The sequence below is a fragment of the Pseudophryne corroboree genome, chromosome 5 (genome assembly GCF_028390025.1).
Source record: "Pseudophryne corroboree isolate aPseCor3 chromosome 5, aPseCor3.hap2, whole genome shotgun sequence".
NCBI classification, from domain to species: domain Eukaryota; kingdom Metazoa; phylum Chordata; class Amphibia; order Anura; family Myobatrachidae; genus Pseudophryne; species Pseudophryne corroboree.
The window spans coordinates 839,427,411-839,448,760 of record NC_086448.1 but is presented as its reverse complement, the minus strand read 5'-3'; the positions used below and the strand labels follow the sequence as shown (position 1 = coordinate 839,448,760).

Here is a 21,350-nt window from a genome sequence, read left to right as displayed (position 1 = left end):
CTAGAACCTCACAAATGCTTCATTGTGCTTAATCCACAGGACAGTACAGACCGTGGAGACCTCCTGGAGAGGGTGTGATGTCATACCCTGTCCTCAATGATGTCATGCTCACTCCTAACCATTAGGCAGTGCCCCACGGCTACAGTAATGTGAGGCACAACACACATTCATAGGAGTGACAGGATAAGGTTATAATGATACCACAAGTCTACGGGGGAAGGACGCTGCCAGCGGAGGGCGTATGATAAGCGGTGCATTCTGCATTCAGCTCGGAATAAGATGGAAGAAGTAGGTTACAGCACATTCTATGCAGACACGGAACACTGCCGCATATAACGGGTGCAATGACCGGGGCCCTGATCCTGGCACAGCTACACAGTGCATCTGACATGTGGCCTCCATATGTGCCCAATGCTCCCCCTGGCAGAGCCCCTGTGCCCACTTATTACCCCAGAAACCCATGTTGTGTATGGGCAATACAGAGCTCAGTGCAATCCGCACCGCACTTTGTAAGTAAAGCAAAAACAGCAACTTTGTGTCTGGAACGCACCACGCTGCCATGCAAGGGGAGCAAATGCATTCATATTGTTTCTGTGCAGGGTAAATACCGGCTGCTTCTGCATGTAGCCCACGCATGTTACATCTGCCCCCCTGCGGTGCAGCATGGTTTTGCAGTTGCTTGCATTTTTGCTTTACTTACAAACATGGACCACGCCCTTTATACAGTCGGCGCCCTCTCAGTCTATTGTTCTTTATTATATTAAAAGGAGCTTTTTAGAGAACAAATTATAATTGTAAACAAATGCAAGAAGCGGATTTCACTTTCAGTGAGTGGTCGGAGATTGTTCTGCACAGGGGAATTATGAGCTGGGGACAACACTATATGTATAAACCTCCATCACACAGCGCCCCCTGGTGGATGTGTATGAGAAAACAGCAGCGTGGACTGCACGGGATCCGGTCCCTAGCTTGACAATGTCTAGGTCGACCACTATTGGTCAACAGTAACGAGGTTGACAGGGATTCTAGGTCGACATGACAAAAAGATCGACATGAGTTTTTCACTTTTTTTTTCCATTTTCTGAACTTTTTCCTACTTTCCGATCCTCGTGGACTACGATTGGGAACGGTAACCTGTGCCGAGTGGAGCGAAGCACCTTGCCCTAACGGGAGGGGACACGTGCACTAGTTCGGGTTAAAACATAAAAAAAAACTTGTGTTGACCTTTTTTCATGTCAACCTAGAGTCCCTGTCGACCTAGGAACCATGTCAACCAACTTACTGTCGCCCAGTAGTGGTCGTCCTAAGTCTAGTCTATGTAACATACCACGGTATGAGCTCATTTCTCTCTCCTGAGTGAAGCCACACACAGCACGAGACCTCGCTTGGAATCATAGGCAGGGATCAGACGCACTGGTCTGTAATTACACGGCGCATCTCATCTCTACCCAGCCAGGAGACTAGAGCCCTATGTAACATATAACCTGTGCAAGTGGCACTGCCGAGGGTGGGGGGGGGGGGGGGGATTCATTGGTTTTTGTGCCAGTGTCAAGTCAGTATCAGAAGAAAATGCATGTTATTTACAATACAACCATATGCGCTGTGACAGGGTCATCCATCACATGGAGAGGCTCCGAGACCTACACGAGAACACCATTTCATTCACTTAAGTGCAACACGGAGGCGGCAGACATTTTGTTGTGGTCTTAAATAACACACATGACATTTCAGGGTTCTTGTGAAACAACCTTGATAGGGCGCCTGCACTGGCTACAGGCGACAGGCCCCGCCTCCAGTGGCTACAGCAGACAGTCCTGCACTGGATATAGGTGACATGTCGCCTCCACTGGCTACAGCCGACAGGCCCCGCCTCCACTGGCTACAGCCGACAGGCCTGCGCTGGATATAGGTGACATGCCGACTCCACTGGATCTAGGCGAGGAGCACTGTAAGCCAATGGGAGGCTTAGAATACATTCCGCCAGAAGCACCTAGTGAGGTTTTGGGGTCAGGAAACTATGGCACTAAATTCATGGCAATGACCTGTGACCTTCAGTTATACAGTAAGGGATAATTGCGCCCGGGCTGGCGAATCACAAAACACAGACCACTTTGGTGCAGAAGCTATACATAAGTGTCCTGGATGGGCGGGGTTACCCCCGGCCCCCCGGACTGTCTTCCCTTACATGGGGAGGTGTAGCCCTCGATAGAACAGTCCTACGTACATTCGTTATACTGATACAGGGTCTTATGAAGAAAACACAAGGATACAATGGAGCGCAAGCTCCTGGAGCTAGACCTCAGTCCTCACTTTCACATTAATGAGTCCGTTTCCCAGACGCTGGGGAATATGTCCTTTGAGTGGTCCACAAGCCGCTATATGGTAAGTAGCGGTATACACCCCACCCCCACGCCACCTTCGTGGGACACCATGGGTGCCATGAACGTCCAGCGATTGGTCTCCGAGTCGTACATCTCTACGGAGTTCAAATTGGACTGACCATCGTAGCCGCCCACGGCATAGAGACGGCCGCAGTTAGCCACGAGAGAGACACGGCTGCGGCGGGTGTTCATGGGGGTTATGAGGTACCATTGGTCTGCCATGGAGTTGTACACCTCTGCGACGCTCAGGAAGGCGGAGCCGTCGTATCCACCGCAGATGAACATCTTGCTGCCTAAGGAGGCGGAGCCATGACGGCAGCGCTTGTTCAGCATGCTGGCCACAGGGTACCACGTTGTGGCATGCTGGTTGTAGTATTCCATCTGTGGACGGGAACAGAGATCACTAGAGGTACATAGTATAACGCACCTAACAAGCATCTATGTGCAGGACGCATCGTTACATAAACCTAAGGTCTGCGGCGCCCTGCGTCAGTGAGAGGGGGAGGCACCGGTAATAACGCGGGTTATATATACACCCCACGGAGGAGAAGTACAGAGATCACTAGAGGTACATAGTATAACGCACCGAACAAGCATCTATGTGCAGGACGCATCGTTACATAAACCTAAGGTCTGCGGCGCCCTGCGTCAGTGAGAGGGGGGGGGGGGGGGGCACCGGTAATAACGCGGGTTATATATACACCCCACGGAGAACAAGAACAGAGATCACTAGAGGTACATAGTATAACGCACCTAACAAGCATCTATGTGCAGGACGCATCATTACATAAACCTAAGGTCTGCGGCGCCCTGCGTCAGTGAGAGGATGGGGGGGGGGGGCGCTGGTAATACAGCGGGTTATATATACACCCCACGGAGGAGGGGAACAGAGATCACTAGAGGTACATAGTATAACGCACCTAACAAGCATCTATGTGCAGGACGCATCGTTACATAAGGTCTGCGGCGCCCTGCGTCAGTGAGAGGGGGAGGCACCGGTAATAACGCGGGTTATATATACACCCCACGGAGGAGAAGAACAGAGATCACTAGAGGTACATAGTATAACGCACCTAACAAGCATCTATGTGCAGGACGCATCATTACATAAACCTAAGGTCTGCGGCGCCCTGCGTCAGTGAGAGGGGGAGGCACCGGTAATACAGCGGGTTATATATACACCCCACGGAGGAGAAGAACAGAGATCACTAGAGGTACATAGTATAACGCACCTAACAAGCATCTATGTGCAGGACGCATCATTACATAAACCTAAGGTCTGCGGCGCCCTGCGTCAGTGAGAGGGGGAGGCACCGGTAATACAGCGGGTTATATATACACCCCACGGAGGAGAAGAACAGAGATCACTAGAGGTACATAGTATAACGCACCTAACAAGCATCTATGTGCAGGACGCATCGTTACATAAACCTAAGGTCTGCGGCGCCCTGCGTCAGTGAGAGGGGGGGGGGGGGGGCGCCGGTAATAACGCGGGTTATATATACACCCCACGGAGAAGAAGAACAGAGATCACTAGAGGTACATAGTATAACGCACCTAACAAGCATATATGTGCAGGACGCATCGTTACATAAGGTCTGCAGGGCCCTGCGTCAGTGAGAGGGGGGGGCGCCGGTAATACAGCGGGTTATATATACACCCCACGGAGGAGAAGAACAGAGATCACTAGAGGTACATAGTATAACGCACCTAACAAGCATCTATGTGCAGGACGCATCATTACATAAACCTAAGGTCTGCTGCGCCCTGCGTCAGTGAGAGGGGGGGGGCGCCGGTAATAACGCGGGTTATATATACACCCCACCGCCATGGCATTAGAATACTGCCATTCTGCCGTCATGTGGGGAGTTACGTATATGTGTGGGTTTACATGTAAACTAGAAAAGCACTTCACGCAATGAAGAACAGTTTTAGCGAGAGTGAATGCAATGTTACATATAAATCACAGGGCAACGGGCACAGGGGGAAATCACAGGGCAACGGGCACAGGGGGGAATCACAGGGCAACGGGCACAGAGGGAAATCACAGGGCAACGGGCACAGGGGGAATCACAGGGCAACGGGCACAGGGGGAACTCACAGGGCAACAGGCACAGAGGGAAATCACAGAGCAACGGGCACAGAGGGAATCACAGAGCAACGGGCACAGAGGGAATCACAGAGCAACGGGCACAGAGGGAATCACAGCGCAACGGGCACAGAGGGAATCACAGAGCAACGGGCACAGAGGGAATCACAGAGCAACGGGCACAGAGGGAATCACAGAGCAACGGCACAGAGGGAATCACAGAGCAACGGGCACAGAGGGAATCACAGAGCAACGGGCACAGAGGGAATCACAGAGCAACAGGCACAGAGGGAATCACAGAGCAACGGGCACAGAGGGAATCACAGAGCAACGGGCACAGAGGGAATCACAGAGCAACGGGCACAGAGGGAATCACAGAGCAACGGGCACAGAGGAAATCACAGGGCAACGGGCACAGAGGAAATCACAGGGCAACGGGCACAGAGGGAATCACAGAGGGAATCACAGGGCAACGGGCACAGGGGGGAATCACAGGGCAACGGGCACAGGGGGGAATCACAGGGCAACGGGCACAGGGGGGAATCACAGGGCAACGGGCACAGGGGGGAATCACAGGGCAACGGGCACAGGGGGGAATCACAGGGCAACGGGCACAGGGGGGAATCACAGGGCAACGGGCACAGGGGGGAATCACAGGGCAACGGGCACAGGGGGGAATCACAGAGCAACGGGCACAGGGGGGAATCACAGAGCAACGGGCACAGGGGGGAATCACAGAGCAACGGGCACAGGGGAGAATCACAGGGCAACGGGCACAGGGGGGAATCACAGAGCAACGGGCACAGGGCGGAATCACAGGGCAACGGGCACAGGGGGGAATCACAGGGCAACGGGCACAGGGGGGAATCACAGGGCAACGGGCACAGGGGGGAATCACAGGGCAACGGGCACAGAGGGAATCACAGGGCAACGGGCACAGAGGGAATCACAGAGCAACGGGCACAGAGGGAATCACAGAGCAACGGGCACAGAGGGAATCACAGAGCAACGGGCACAGAGGGAATCACAGAGCAACGGGCACAGAGGGAATCACAGAGCAACGGGCACAGAGGGAATCACAGAGCAACGGGCACAGAGGGAATCACAGAGCAACGGGCACAGAGGGAATCACAGAGCAACGGGCACAGAGGGAATCACAGAGCAACGGGCACAGAGGGAATCACAGAGCAACGGGCACAGAGGGAATCACAGAGCAACGGGCACAGAGGGAATCACAGAGCAACGGGCACAGAGGGAATCACAGAGCAACGGGCACAGAGGGAATCACAGAGCAACGGGCACAGAGGGAATCACAGAGCAACGGGCACAGAGGGAATCACAGAGCAACGGGCACAGAGGGAATCACAGAGCAACGGGCACAGAGGAAATCACAGGGCAACGGGCACAGAGGAAATCACAGGGCAACGGGCACAGAGGAAATCACAGGGCAACGGGCACAGAGGGAATCACAGAGCAACGGGCACAGAGGGAATCACAGGGCAACGGGCACAGGGGGGAATCACAGGGCAACGGGCACAGGGGGGAATCACAGGGCAACGGGCACAGGGGGGAATCACAGGGCAACGGGCACAGGGGGGAATCACAGGGCAACGGGCACAGGGGGGAATCACAGGGCAACGGGCACAGGGGGGGAATCACAGAGCAACGGGCACAGGGGGGAATCACAGAGCAACGGGCACAGGGGGGAATCACAGAGCAACGGGCACAGGGGGGATCACAGGGCAACAGGCACAGAGGGAATCACAGGGCAACAGGCACAGAGGGAATCACAGGGCAACAGGCACAGGGGGGAGCGGAGAGACCAGACACGTACAGTGTTGAAGATCTGAAGCCCATCATGTCCGCCCGATACGTAAATCCGTCCTTCAAACACCGTCACCCCGGCAGCACTGCGATTGGAGCTCATGGGAGTTACCACGGTCCACCTGATAAAGTATGAAGTCAGAGAATTATGTCAGCGGCAGGTCAGGACCCGGGTCATGTGACTGGGAAACATCGGATCTGCCCGCTGGGTATTGCTTCCAGCTCCCAGACCAGAGACCTGGTGCAAGTCTCATTATCCCCAGTGACCACTCACATCTGTATATATGTGGTATACAGCACTAGGTGCAGGAGGCTGGTGGGGTATACAGCACTAGGTGCAGGAGGCTGGTGGGGTATACAGCACTAGGTGCAGGAGGCTGGTGGGGTATACAGCACTAGGTGCAGGAGGATGGTGGGGTATACAGCACTAGGTGCAGGAGGATGGTGGGGTATACAGCACTAGGTGCAGGAGGATGGTGGGGTATACAGCACTGGGTGCAGGAGGATGGTGTGGTATACAGTGTTAGGTGCAGGAGGCTGGTGTGGTATACAGCATTAGATGCAGGAGGCTGGTGGGGTATACAGTATTAGGTGCAGGAGGCTGGTGGGGTATACAGCACTAGGTGCAGGAGGCTGGTGTGGTATATAGGGTTAGGTGCAGGAGGCTGGTGGGGTATATAGGGTTAGGTGCAGGAGGCTGGTGGGGTACACAGCACTAGGTGCAGGAGGCTGGTGGGGTATACAGCACTAGGTGCAGGAGGCTGGTGGGGTATACAGCACTAGGTGCAGGAGGCTGGTGGGGTATACAGCACTAGGTGCAGGAAGCTGGTGTGGTATACAGCACTAGGTGCAGGAGGCTGGTGTGGTATACAGCACTAGGTGCAGGAGGCTGGTGTGGTATACAGCACTAGGTGCAGGAGGCTGGTGTGGTATACAGCACTAGGTGCAGGAGGCTGGTGTGGTATACAGCACTAGGTGCAGGAGGCTGGTGTGGTATACAGCACTAGGTGCAGGAGGCTGCTGTGGTATACAGTGTTAGGTGCAGGAGGCTGGTGTGGTATACAGCACTAGGTGCAGGAGGCTGGTGTGGTATACAGCACTAGGTGCAGGAGGCTGGTGTGGTATACAGCACTAGGTGCAGGAGGCTGGTGGGGTATACAGCACTAGGTGCAGGAGGCTGGTGTGGTATATAGGGTTAGATGCAGGAGGCTGGTGTGGTATACAGTGTTAGGTGCAGGAGGCTGGTGGGGTATACAGCACTAGGTGCAGGAGGCTGGTGTGGTATATAGGGTTAGGTGCAGGACGCTGGTGTGGTATACAGCACTAGGTGCAGGAGGCTGGTATGGTATACAGCACTAGGTGCAGGAGGCTGGTGTGGTATATAGGGTTAGGTGCAGGAGGCTGGTGTGGTATATAGGGTTAGGTGCAGGAGGCTGGTGTGGTATACAGCACTAGGTGCAGGAGGATGGTGGGGTATAAAGCACTAGGTGCAGGAGGATGGTGGGGTATAAAGCACTAGGTGCAGGAGGCTGGTGGGGTATACAGCACTAGGTGCAGGAGGCTGGTGGGGTATACAGCACTAGGTGCAGGAGGCTGGTGGGGTATACAGCACTAGGTGCAGGAGGCTGGTGTGGTATATAGGGTTAGGTGCAGGAGGCTGGTGTGGTATATAGGGTTAGGTGCAGGAGGCTGGTGTGGTATATAGGGTTAGGTGCAGGAGGCTGGTGGGGTATACAGCACTAGGTGCAGGAGGCTGGTGGGGTATACAGCACTAGGTGCTGGAGACTGGTGGGGTATACAGCACTAGGTGCAGGAGGCTGGTGGGGTATACAGCACTAGATGCAGGAGGCTGGTGTGGTATATAGGGTTAGGTGCAGGAGGCTGGTGTGGTATACAGCACTAGGTGCAGGAGGCTGGTGTGGTATACAGCACTAGGTGCAGGAGGCTGGTGTGGTATACAGTGTTAGGTGCAGGAGGCTGGTGGGGTATACAGCACTAGGTGAAGGCTGGTGTGGTATATAGGGTTAGGTGCAGGAGGCTGGTGTGGTATACAGCACTAGGTGCAGGAGGCTGGTGGGGTATACAGCACTAGGTGCAGGAGGCTGGTGGGGTATACAGCACTAGGTGCAGGAGGCTGGTGTGGTATACAGCACTAGGTGCAGGAGGCTGGTGTGGTATACAGCACTAGGTGCAGGAGGCTGGTGTGGTATACAGCACTAGGTGCAGGAGGCTGGTGTGGTATACAGTGTTAGGTGCAGGAGGCTGGTGGGGTATACAGCACTAGGTGAAGGCTGGTGTGGTATATAGGGTTAGGTGCAGGAGGCTGGTGTGGTATACAGCACTAGGTGCAGGAGGCTGGTGGGGTATACAGCACTAGGTGCAGGAGGCTGGTGTGGTATACAGTGTTAGGTGCAGGAGGCTGGTGTGGTATACAGCACTAGGTGCAGGAGGCTGGTGTGGTATACAGTGTTAGGTGCAGGAGGCTGGGGTGGTATACAGTGTTAGGTGCAGGAGGCTGGTGTGGTATACAGCACTAGGTGCAGGAGGCTGGTGTGGTATACAGTGTTAGGTGCAGGAGGCTGGGGTGGTATACAGTGTTAGATGTAGGAGGCTGGTGTGGTATACAGCACTAGGTGCAGGAGGTTGGTGTGGTATACAGCACTAGGTGCAGGAGGCTGGTGTGGTATACAGTGTAGGGTGCAGGAGGCTGGTGGGGTATACAGCACTAGGTGCAGGAGGATGGTATGGTCTACAGCACTAGGTGCAGGAGGATCGTGAGGTATACAGCACTAGATGCAGGAGGATGGTGGGGTATACAGCACTAGGTGCAGGAGGATGGTGGGGTATACAGCACTAGGTGCAGGAGGATGGTGGGGTATACAGCACTAGGTGCAGGAGGATGGTGGGGTAAACAGCACTAGGTGCAGGAGGATAGTGGGGTATACAGCACTAGGTGCAGGAGGATGGTGGGGTAAACAGCATTAGGTGCAGGAGGATGGTGGGGTATACAGCACTAGGTGCAGGAGGATGGTGGGGTATATAGCACTAGGTGCAGGAGGATGTTGGGGTATACAGCACTAGGTGCAGGAGGATGGTGGGCTATACAGCACTAGGTGCAGGAGGATGGTGGGGTATACAGCACTAGGTGCAGGAGGCTGGTGGGGTATACAGCACTAGGTGCAGGAGGATGGTGGGGTATACAGCACTAGGTGCAGGAGGATGGTGGGGTATACAGCACTAGGTGCAGGAGGATGGTGGGGTATACAGCACTAGGTGCAGGAGGATGGTGGGGTATACAGCACTAGGTGCAGGAGGATGGTGGGGTATACATCACTAGGTGCAGGAGGATGGCTTACTTGTCTGTCTCCGGTGAATATGTCTCCACAGAGTTGAGGGAGCAGTTGCCGTCGTATCCTCCGCAGACGTAGATCTGTCCGTCCAGGACCACCGTTCCCATCGCACTGTAATCACAAGAGAAAGGTGTCTCACCACTGACCAGGATAACGGCGACACAGACTCAGCATACCACCGCCGGGATAACGGCAACCATTTTCCCTCTTGGGGTGTCCACGACACCCCCTGGGGGGAGAATAAATAGTGAGGCGCACGTAGCGCGCCACCGTGCCCGCAGCGAGCCCGCAAGGGGCTCTTTTGCGTTCTCCCCGCTGCCGGGATCTCGGCGCCGGGATCCCGACAGCCGGACAAACGTAGTAGACCCCCGCTCTGCAGCTATCAGACACGCGGACACTGTTCAGCTTCCAGATCTTTCTGTACAAAGTCCTGTCTGTTCCATCTGCCGTACAACAAACAGCGCTTTGCCGACTAGGCCGAGAGGACCTGACTGGGATAGTTTGTAAGAGACGTTTATAAAATAAATATATAAATTGATGAAGTCCTGTTGCTGACGGACGAAACGCGTTGGAACTACCTGCGGACATCTCCTCTTATGGACAGATAAGCCATATACAATTTGAACTCTGTACGCATGTCTTCCAGCCATTTATGGACAGATAAGCTTTATATAATTTCTTATTCTGTACGAATGTTATACAGCTATTTATGTATTTTTATGTCATTACGTGTATTAAATCTTTGTATTTTTAATATATACACTGCTCAGGCTATACATTGATTGTGTTCTGGGAATATGCTAGTTCCCTAATTGAGCCTATGGAATTTAGCAGTGGTACAACTAGAAATTTTAAACGGTACACACTATGCTTGCTTTCTTCTGCTTTATTCACATGTACTAAGCAACAAAGAAGTACCGCTTGAACAAAGCTTCTCTGGCCATCAGATAAGTGGTCTAAGCCAGTTTTTACCATACCCTTTCTTGACACCTTCATTCACCCTGATATACCAACCACACTCTTGGGCGCTTGTACTCACTAATTCCTGTAATTAATTATATGTGCATGCCCAGCACATGTGTATGTAATATAAGCTGCCGCTCATATAACATATTGAGAAGTGTTATTTATTTGCTTTTTAAGGGTTACATATACTTATGGTATAGATCTCACAAAACTGCACCTAAGCGCCGTAGTCTTCATTTCTATAATATATATATATATATATATATAAAAGGAAAGAAGCAGCGGCACTCCGTCGGTGTAAACAATCAGATATGTTTTCAAATAAAGCACATAACAGTGGTCACATACAAAACCAACGTTTCGGGGTCCTGAGACCCCTTTGTCAAGGGTTCACGCCTTGACAAAGGGGTCTCAGGACCCCGAAACGTTGGTTGATTGTTGACTGCGGAGGGCACCCGGTTTTTGCCATAGTACACTGGGAGTGCTGGACATCTCTACATTCTATATTTTATATATATATATATATATATATATATATATATATATATTTGCCAAATCCACGGCACTCCCACTTCCCAAATGCTTGTAGAATCCACAGAATATGGCCGGTGCCCTCCCTGGTTACAGCCAGCGCTGTGTCCAATGTAGCATGCAGAGTTGGGCGGCACTCACGGCGCAGGACGAAAATGTTATAATACACATTGAAACGTTGATTGCAACTTCCAGACTTGCCTGTCTGTTTTTTCCTGCGCCGTGAGTGCCGCCCAACTCTGCATGCTATATATATATATATATATATATAATAAAAATAAGATTTTACTTACCGATAAATCTATTTCTCGTAGTCCGTAGTGGGTGCTGGGACTCCGTCAGGACCATGGGGATTAGCGGCTCCGCAGGAGACAGGGCACAAAAATAAAAGCTTTAGGACTAGGTGGTGTGCACTGGCTCCTCCCCCTTTGACCCTCCTCCAAGCCTCAGTTAGGATACTGTGCCCGGACGAGCGTACACAATAAGGAAGGATTTTGAATCCCGGGTAAGACTCATACCAGCCACACCAATCACACCGTACAACTTGTGATCTGAACCCAGTTAACAGTATGACAAACGTAGGAGCCTCTGAACAGACGGCTCACAACAATAACAACCCGATTTTTTTGTAACAATAACTATGTACAAGTATTGCAGACAATCCGCACTTGGGATGGGCGCCCAGCATCCACTACGGACTACGAGAAATAGATTTATCGGTAAGTAAAATCTTATTTTCTCTGACGTCCTAGTGGATGCTGGGACTCCGTCAGGACCATGGGGATTATACCAAAGCTCCCAAACGGGCGGGAGAGTGCGGATGACTCTGCAGCACCGAATGAGAGAACTCCAGGTCCTCTTTAGCCAGGGTATCAAATTTGTAGAATTTTACAAACGTGTTCTCCCCCGACCACGTAGCTGCTCGGCAGAGTTGTAATGCCGAGACCCCTCGGGCAGCCGCCCAAGATGAGCCCACCTTCCTTGTGGAATGGGCCTTGATAGATTTAGGCTGTGGCAGGCCTGCCACAGAATGTGCAAGTTGAATTGTGCTACAAATCCAACGAGCAATCGTCTGCTTAGAAGCAGGAGCACCCAGCTTGTTGGGTGCATACAGTAAAAACAGCGAGTCAGATTTTCTGACTCCAGCCGTCCTTGAAATATATATTTTCAATGCCCTGACAACGTCCAGCAACTTGGAATCCTCCAAATCGCTAGTAGCCGCAGGCACCACAATAGGCTGGTTCAGGTGAAACGCTGAAACCACCTTAGGCAGAAACTGAGGACGCGTCCGCAGTTCTGCCCTGTCCGAATGGAAAATCAGATATGGGCTTTTATACGATAAAGCCGCCAATTCTGACACTCTCCTGGCTGAAGCCAGGGCCAGTAGCATGGTTACTTTCCATGTAAGATATTTCAAATCCACCGATTTGAGTGGCTCAAACCAATGGGATTTGAGAAAATCCAAAACTACATTAAGATCCCACGGAGCCACTGGGGGCACAACCGGGGGCTGTATATGTAGTACTCCTTTTACAAAAGTCTGGACTTCAGGAACTGAAGCCAATTCTTTCTGGAAGAAAATCGACAGGGCCGAAATTTGAACCTTAATGGACCCTAATTTGAGGCCCATAGACAATCCTGTTTGCAGGAAATGTAGGAATCGACCCAGTTGAAATTCCTCCGTCGGGGCCTTCCTGGCCTCACACCACGCAACATATTTTCTCCAAATGCGGTGATAATGTTGTGCAGTCACCTCCTTCCTGGCTTTTACCAGGGTAGGGATGACCTCTTCCGGAATGCCTTTTTCCCTTAGAATTCGGCGTTCAACCGCCATGCCGTCAAACGCAGCCGCGGTAAGTCTTGGAATAGACACGGTCCCTGCTGAAGCAGGTCCCGTCTTAGAGGTAGAGGCCACGGATCTTCCGTGAGCATCTCCTGAAGTTCCGGGTACCAAGTTCTTCTTGGCCAATCCGGAGCCACGAGTATCGTTCTTACTCCCCTTTGCCGTATAATTCTCAGTACTTTTGGTATGAGAGGCAGAGGAGGAAACACATACACTGACTGGAACACCCACGGTGTTACCAGAGCGTCCACAGCTATTGCCTGAGGGTCTCTTGACCTGGCGCAATACCTGTCCAGTTTTTTGTTGAGGCGGGACGCCATCATATCCACCTTTGGTTTTTCCCAACGGTTCACAATCATGTGGAAGACTTCTGGATGAAGTCCCCACTCTCCCGGGTGTAGATCGTGTCTGCTGAGGAAGTCCGCTTCCCAGTTGTCCACTCCCGGAATGAACACTGCTGACAGTGCTATCACATGATCTTCCGCCCAGCGAAGAATCCTTGCAGCTTCTACCATTGCCCTCCTGCTTCTTGTGCCGCCCTGTCTGTTTACGTGGGCGACTGCCGTGATGTTGTCCGACTGGATCAACACCGGCTGACCCTGAAGCAGGGGTTTTGCCAGGCTTAGAGCATTGTAAATCGCTCTTAGCTCCAGTATATTTATGTGAAGAGACATCTCCAGGCTTGACCACACTCCCTGGAAGTTTCTTCCCTGTGTGACCGCTCCCCAGCCTCTCAGACTGGCATCCGTGGTCACCAGGACCCAGTCCTGTATGCCGAATCTGCGGCCCTCTAACAGATGAGCACTCTGCAACCACCACAGAAGAGACACCCTTGTCCGTGGAGACAAAGTTATCCGCTGATGCATCTGCAGATGCGATCCGGACCATTTGTCCAGCAGATCCCACTGAAAAGTTCGTGCGTGGAATCTGCCGAATGGAATCGCTTCGTAAGAAGCCACCATTTTTCCCAGGACTCTTGTGCATTGATGCACAGACACTTTTCCTGGTTTTAGGAGGTTCCTGACAAGTTCGGATAACTCCCTGGCTTTCTCCTCCGGAAGAAACACCTTTTTCTGAACCGTGTCCAGAATCATTCCCAGGAACAGCAGACGTGTCGTCGGGGTCAATTGAGATTTTGGAATATTCAGAATCCACCCGTGCTGTTGCAGCACTACTTGGGTTAGTGCTACTACGTCCTCCAGCTGTTCTCTGGACCTTGCCCTTATCAGGAGATCGTCCAAGTAAGGGATAATTAATACGCCTTTTCTTCGCAGAAGAAACATCATTTCGGCCATTACCTTGGTAAAGACCCGAGGTGCCGTGGACAATCCAAACGGCAGCGTCTGAAACTGATAATGACAGTTTTGCACCACGAACCTGAGGTACCCTTGATGTGAAGGGCAAATTGGGACATGCAGGTAAGCATCCTTGATGTCCAGGGACACCATAAAGTCCCCTTCTTCCAGATCCGCTATCACTGCTCTGAGTGACTCCATCTTGAACTTGAATTTTTGTATGTACAGGTTCAAAGATTTCAGATTTAGAATAGGTCTTACCGAGCCGTCCGGCTTCGGTACCACAAATAGTGTGGAATAATACCCCTTTCCCTGTTGTAGGAGGGGTACCTTGACTATCACCTGCTGAGAATACAGCTTGTGAATGGCTTCCAATACCGTCGCCCTGTCTGAGGGAGACGTTGGCAGAGCAGACTGTAGGAACCGGCGAGGGGGAGACTTCTCGAATTCCAACCTGTAACCCTGAGATACTACCTGCAGGATCCAGGGGTCCACCTGTGAGTGAGCCCACTGTGCGCTGAAATTCTTGAGTCGACCCCCCACCGCCCCTGAGTCCGCTTGTAAAGCCCCAACGTCATGCTGAGGGCTTTGCAGAAGCCGGGGAGGGCTTCTGCTCCTGGGAGGGAGCTGCTTGGTGCACTCTCTTACCCTTTCCTTTGCCTCGGGGCAGATATGACTGTCCTTTTGCCCGCTTGTTCTTATAGGAACGAAAGGACTGCGGCTGAAAAGACGGTGTCTTTTTCTGTTGGGAGGGGACCTGAGGTAAAAAGGTGGATTTCCCGGCTGTTGCCGTGGCCACCAAATCCGATAGACCGACCCCAAATAATTCCTCCCCTTTATACGGCAATACTTACATATGCCGTTTGGAATCCGCATCACCTGACCACTGTCGCGTCCATAAACTTCTTCTGGCAGATATGGACATCGCACTTACTCTCGATGCCAGAGTGCAAATATCCCTCTGAGCATCTCGCATATAAAGAAAAGCATCCTTTAATTGCTCTATAGTCAATAAAATACTGTCCCTATCCAGGGTATCAATATTTTCAGTCAGGGAATCCGACCAAACCACCCCAGCACTGCACATCCATGCTGAGGCGATGGCTGGTCGCAGTATAACACCAGTATGAGTGTATATACTTTTCAGGGTAGTTTCCAGCCTCCTATCAGCTGGATCCTTGAGGGCGGCCGTTTCAGGAGACGGTAACGCCACTTGTTTTGATAAGCGTGTGAGTGCCTTATCCACCCTAGGGGGTGTTTCCCAGCGCGCCCTAACCTCTGGCGGGAAAGGATATAATGCCAATAACTTCTTTGAAATTAGCAGTTTTCTATCGGGGTTAACCCACGCTTCATCACACACCTCATTCAATTCCTCTGATTCAGGAAAAACTACAGGTAGTTTTTTCAGACCCCACATAATACCCCTTTTTGTGGTACTTGCAGTATCAGAGATATGCAAAGCCTCCTTCATTGCCGTGATCATATAACGTGTGGCCCTACTGGAAAATACGTTTGTTTCTTCACCGTCGACACTAGATTCGGTGTCCGTGTCTGGGTCTGTGTCGACCGACTGAGGTAAAGGGCGTTTTACAGCCCCTGACGGTGTCTGAGACGCCTGGACAGGTACTAACTGGTTTGCCGGCCGTCTCATGTCGTCAACTGATTTTTGTAACGTGCTGACATTATCACATAATTCCATAAACAAAGCCATCCATTCCGGTGTCGACTCCCTAGGGGGTGACATCACCATTACCGGCAATTGCTCCGCCTCCACACCAACATCGTCCTCATACATGTCGACACACACGTACCGACACACAGCAGACACACAGGGAATGCTCTTATCGAAGACAGGACCCCACTAGCCCTTTGGGGAGACAGAGGGAGAGTTTGCCAGCACACACCCAAGCGCTATAAATATATAGGAACAACCCTACAGAAGTGTTGTTTCCTTTATAGCAGCTTAATATATCAATATCGCCAAAAAAGTGCTCCCACTTCCCAAATGCTTGTAGAATCCACAGAATATGGCCGGTGCCCTCCCTGGTTACAGCCAGCGCTGTGTCCAATGTAGCATGCAGAGTTGGGCGGCACTCACGGCGCAGGACGAAAATGTTATAATACACATTGAAACGTTGATTGCAACTTCCAGACTTGCCTGTCTGTTTTTTCCTGCGCCGTGAGTGCCGCCCAACTCTGCATGCTATATATATATATATATATATATATATATATATATATATATATATATATATATATATATATATATATATATATATATATATATATATATAATAAAAATAAGATTTTACTTACCGATAAATCTATTTCTCGTAGTCCGTAGTGGGTGCTGGGACTCCGTCAGGACCATGGGGATTAGCGGCTCCGCAGGAGACAGGGCACAAAAATAAAAGCTTTAGGACTAGGTGGTGTGCACTGGCTCCTCCCCCTTTGACCCTCCTCCAAGCCTCAGTTAGGATACTGTGCCCGGACGAGCGTACACAATAAGGAAGGATTTTGAATCCCGGGTAAGACTCATACCAGCCACACCAATCACACCGTACAACCTGTGATCTGAACCCAGTTAACAGTATGACAAACGTAGGAGCCTCTGAACAGACGGCTCACAACAATAACAACCCGATTTTTTTGTAACAATAACTATGTACAAGTATTGCAGACAATCCGCACTTGGGATGGGCGCCCAGCATCCACTACGGACTACGAGAAATAGATTTATCGGTAAGTAAAATCTTATTTTCTCTGACGTCCTAGTGGATGCTGGGACTCCGTCAGGACCATGGGGATTATACCAAAGCTCCCAAACGGGCGGGAGAGTGCGGATGACTCTGCAGCACCGAATGAGAGAACTCCAGGTCCTCTTTAGCCAGGGTATCAAATTTGTAGAATTTTACAAACGTGTTCTCCCCCGACCACGTAGCTGCTCGGCAGAGTTGTAATGCCGAGACCCCTCGGGCAGCCGCCCAAGATGAGCCCACCTTCCTTGTGGAATGGGCCTTGATAGATTTAGGCTGTGGCAGGCCTGCCACAGAATGTGCAAGTTGAATTGTGCTACAAATCCAACGAGCAATCGTCTGCTTAGAAGCAGGAGCACCCAGCTTGTTGGGTGCATACAGTATAAACAGCGAGTCAGATTTTCTGACTCCAGCCGTCCTTGAAATATATATTTTCAATGCCCTGACAACGTCCAGCAACTTGGAATCCTCCAAATCGCTAGTAGCCGCAGGCACCACAATAGGCTGGTTCAGGTGAAACGCTGAAACCACCTTAGGCAGAAACTGAGGACGCGTCCGCAGTTCTGCCCTGTCCGAATGGAAAATCAGATATGGGCTTTTATACGATAAAGCCGCCAATTCTGACACTCTCCTGGCTGAAGCCAGGGCCAGTAGCATGGTTACTTTCCATGTAAGATATTTCAAATCCACCGATTTGAGTGGCTCAAACCAATGGGATTTGAGAAAATCCAAAACTACATTAAGATCCCACGGAGCCACTGGGGGCACAACCGGGGGCTGTATATGTAGTACTCCTTTTACAAAAGTCTGGACTTCAGGAACTGAAGCCAATTCTTTCTGGAAGAAAATCGACAGGGCCGAAATTTGAACCTTAATGGACCCTAATTTGAGGCCCATAGACAATCCTGTTTGCAGGAAATGTAGGAATCGACCCAGTTGAAATTCCTCCGTCGGGGCCTTCCTGGCCTCACACCACGCAACATATTTTCTCCAAATGCGGTGATAATGTTGTGCAGTCACCTCCTTCCTGGCTTTTACCAGGGTAGGGATGACCTCTTCCGGAATGCCTTTTTCCCTTAGAATTCGGCGTTCAACCGCCATGCCGTCAAACGCAGCCGCGGTAAGTCTTGGAATAGACACGGTCCCTGCTGAAGCAGGTCCCGTCTTAGAGGTAGAGGCCACGGATCTTCCGTGAGCATCTCCTGAAGTTCCGGGTACCAAGTTCTTCTTGGCCAATCCGGAGCCACGAGTATCGTTCTTACTCCCCTTTGCCGTATAATTCTCAGTACTTTTGGTATGAGAGGCAGAGGAGGAAACACATACACTGACTGGAACACCCACGGTGTTACCAGAGCGTCCACAGCTATTGCCTGAGGGTCTCTTGACCTGGCGCAATACCTGTCCAGTTTTTTGTTGAGGCGGGACGCCATCATATCCACCTTTGGCCAAAAAAGTGCCCCCCCTCTCTGTTTTTTTACCCTGTTTCTGTAGTGCAGTGCAGGGGAGAGTCCTGGGAGCCTTCCTCGCAGCGGAGCTGTGCAGGAAAATGGCGCTGTGTGCTGAGGAGATAGGCCCCGCCCCCTATTTCGGCGGGCTCTTCTCCCGGTGTTTGTGAGACCTGGCAGGGGTTAAATACATCCATATAGCCCCAGGGGCTATATGTGATGTATTTTTAGCCAGAACAAGGTATTATCATTGCTGCCCAGGGCGCCCCCCCCCCAGCGCCCTGCACCCTCAGTGACCGCTGGTGTGAAGTGTGCTGACAACAATGGCGCACAGCTGCAGTGCTGTGCGCTACCTCATGAAAACTGAAAAGTCTTCTGCCGCCGGTTTCTGGACCTCTTCACTTTTCGGCATCTGCAAGGGGGTCGGCGGCGCGGCTCCGGGACCGGACTCCATGGCTGGGCCTGTGTTCGATCCCTCTGGAGCTAATGGTGTCCAGTAGCCTAAGAAGCCAATCCATCCTGCACGCAGGTGAGTTCACTTCTTCTCCCCTAAGTCCCTCGTTGCAGTGAGCCTGTTGCCAGCAGGACTCACTGAAAATAAAAAAACCTAATAACTTTTTCTAAGCAGCTCTTTAGGAGAGCCACCTAGATTGCACCCTGCTCGGACGGGCACAAAAACCTAACTGAGGCTTGGAGGAGGGTCATAGGGGGAGGAGCCAGTGCACACCACCTAGTCCTAAAGCTTTTATTTTTGTGCCCTGTCTCCTGCGGAGCCGCTAATCCCCATGGTCCTGACGGAGTCCCAGCATCCACTAGGACGTCAGAGAAAAGAAAGAAAGAAAACAGTCTCTACAGCAGTGCACTAGGGGTCACTTCAGCTGTTATGGTGCCCAAACACTTGTGAGATAATCGGTGCTAACCTTCAATTTCGACCGCGTCTGTGAGAGAAATGGAAGGATTGTATGAACATTTTAGGTACCTTTACACGTGATGCGCGGGCACGCCGCTCGTATCTCGCGTCTCAAGATAGTATGTGCTGCACTTAATATTTATCGAATCGCGGTGCGATCGCATATGTTTTTTTAAACACATGCCAGGGGCCGGTCCCACTCGGCGGTGACGTGCCCATCACGTGATTACCATGCGATCTATCCCATGGTAATCACTTTGGCAGTTTAGCTGCGATTTCATCGCACCTGAACTGCCGGTGCCATGCCCTGCGATATCGCGTCACGGGGCATCGCACAAGTGTATGGGAAAAATTAGAATAACTTCATTTTATTGCTATTAAAATTCATTTTAGACCCAAGTCTCAGCCATCATTCCAAAAACATTTATTTTGTAAACTGAAAAAACGAATAACGTGTGAATGAACATAGAGTAACCGTGATAAACTATGTTCTAACAATTATATATATATATATATATATATATATATATATATATCTGTGAAATACAGAAGCGTAATAAGACTTTTTCTATTGGGCAGTTACTATACACATGCGTTGGGAGCACGTATAAACTCCCCTGACTGTACTCGGACGCTGGCTGTCAGGGTATCACACTGTGGGGGATTATCCTCCTTACTATAGTGATGAGAGTGGGTTCAGTTTTCTCCTGCTGGGCCTCATTCATCTGCTAATGCAACGTAATAGTGAGAAAAAGTAACAACTGATACAATATTACAGTATGCTGCGGAGAATCGGTCTCATATCAGCCGAGGCTTCCTCCACAAGATAAAGAGGTAAGATGTTACTGGAGGGGTATAATGGTGAGTCTTCCCGGGCAGCATGTTACTGGAGGGGTATAATGGTGAGTCTTCCCGGGCAGTATATTACTGGAGGAATATAATGGTGAGTCTTCCCCGACAGGACGTTACTGGAGGGGTATAATAGTGAGTCTTCCCGGGCAGCATGTTACTGGAGGGGTATAATGGTGAGTCTTCCCGGGCAGCATATTATTGGAGGGGTATAATGGTGAATCTTCCCGGGCAGCATGTTACTGGAGGGGTATAATGGTGAGTCTTCCCGGGCAGCATGTTACTGGAGGGGTATAATGGTGAGTCTTCCCGGGCAGTATATTACTGGAGGGGTATAATGGCGAGTCTTCCTGGGCAGCATGTTACTGGAGGGGTATAATGGTGAGTCTTCCCGGGCAGCATGTTACTGGAGGGGTATAATGGTGAGTCTTCCCGGGCGGTATATTACTGGAGGGGTATAATGGTGAGAGTTCCCGGGCAGCATGTTACTGGAGGGGTATAATGGTGAGTCTTCCTGGGCAGCATGGTATTGGAGGGGTATAATGGTGAGTCTTCCCGGGCAGGACGTTACTGGAGGGGTATAATGGTGAGTCTTACCAGGTAACATGTTACTGGAGGGGTATAATGGTGAGTCTTCCCGGGCAGCATATTACTGGAGGGGTATAATGGTGAGTCTTCCCAGGCAGCATGTTACTGGAGGGGTATAATGGTGAGTCTTCCCTGACAGGACATTACTGGAGGGGTATAATGGTGAGTCTTCCCGGGCAGTATATTACTGGAGGGGTATAATGGTCAGTCTTCCCTGACAGGACATTACTGGAGGGGTATAATGGTTAGTCTTCCCGGGCAGTATATTACTGGAGGGGTATAATGGTGAGTCTTCCCGGGCAGCATGTTACTGGAGGGGTATAATGGTGAGTCTTCCCGGGCAGTATATTACTGGAGGGGTATAATGGTGAGTCTTCCCTGACAGGACGTTACTGGAGGGGTATAATGGTGAGTCTTCCCGGGCAGCATGTTACTGGAGGGGTATAATGGTGAGTGTTCCCGGGCAGCATGTTACTGGAGGGGTATAATGGTGAGTCTTCCCGGGTAGCATGTTACTGGAGGG

General features: G+C 51.2%; 1 protein-coding gene across 2 annotated transcripts in view; it reads right to left on the bottom strand.

Annotated features, from left to right (window-relative positions):
- Nucleotides 1-202: 202 nt before the first annotated feature.
- Nucleotides 203-21,350, bottom strand: part of KLHL18 (kelch like family member 18) — a 116,227-nt gene continuing 95,079 nt past the window's right edge. For both annotated transcript variants that reach the window (XM_063924614.1, XM_063924615.1), the window contains exons 8-10: nucleotides 9,651-9,755; nucleotides 6,305-6,416; nucleotides 203-2,762 (exon numbers count right to left, since the gene is read on the bottom strand). In XM_063924614.1, the coding sequence (XP_063780684.1) occupies nucleotides 2,376-2,762; nucleotides 6,305-6,416; nucleotides 9,651-9,755 (604 nt within the window). In that variant the 3' untranslated portion in view covers nucleotides 203-2,375. The remainder of the gene's footprint in view (nucleotides 2,763-6,304; nucleotides 6,417-9,650; nucleotides 9,756-21,350) is intronic.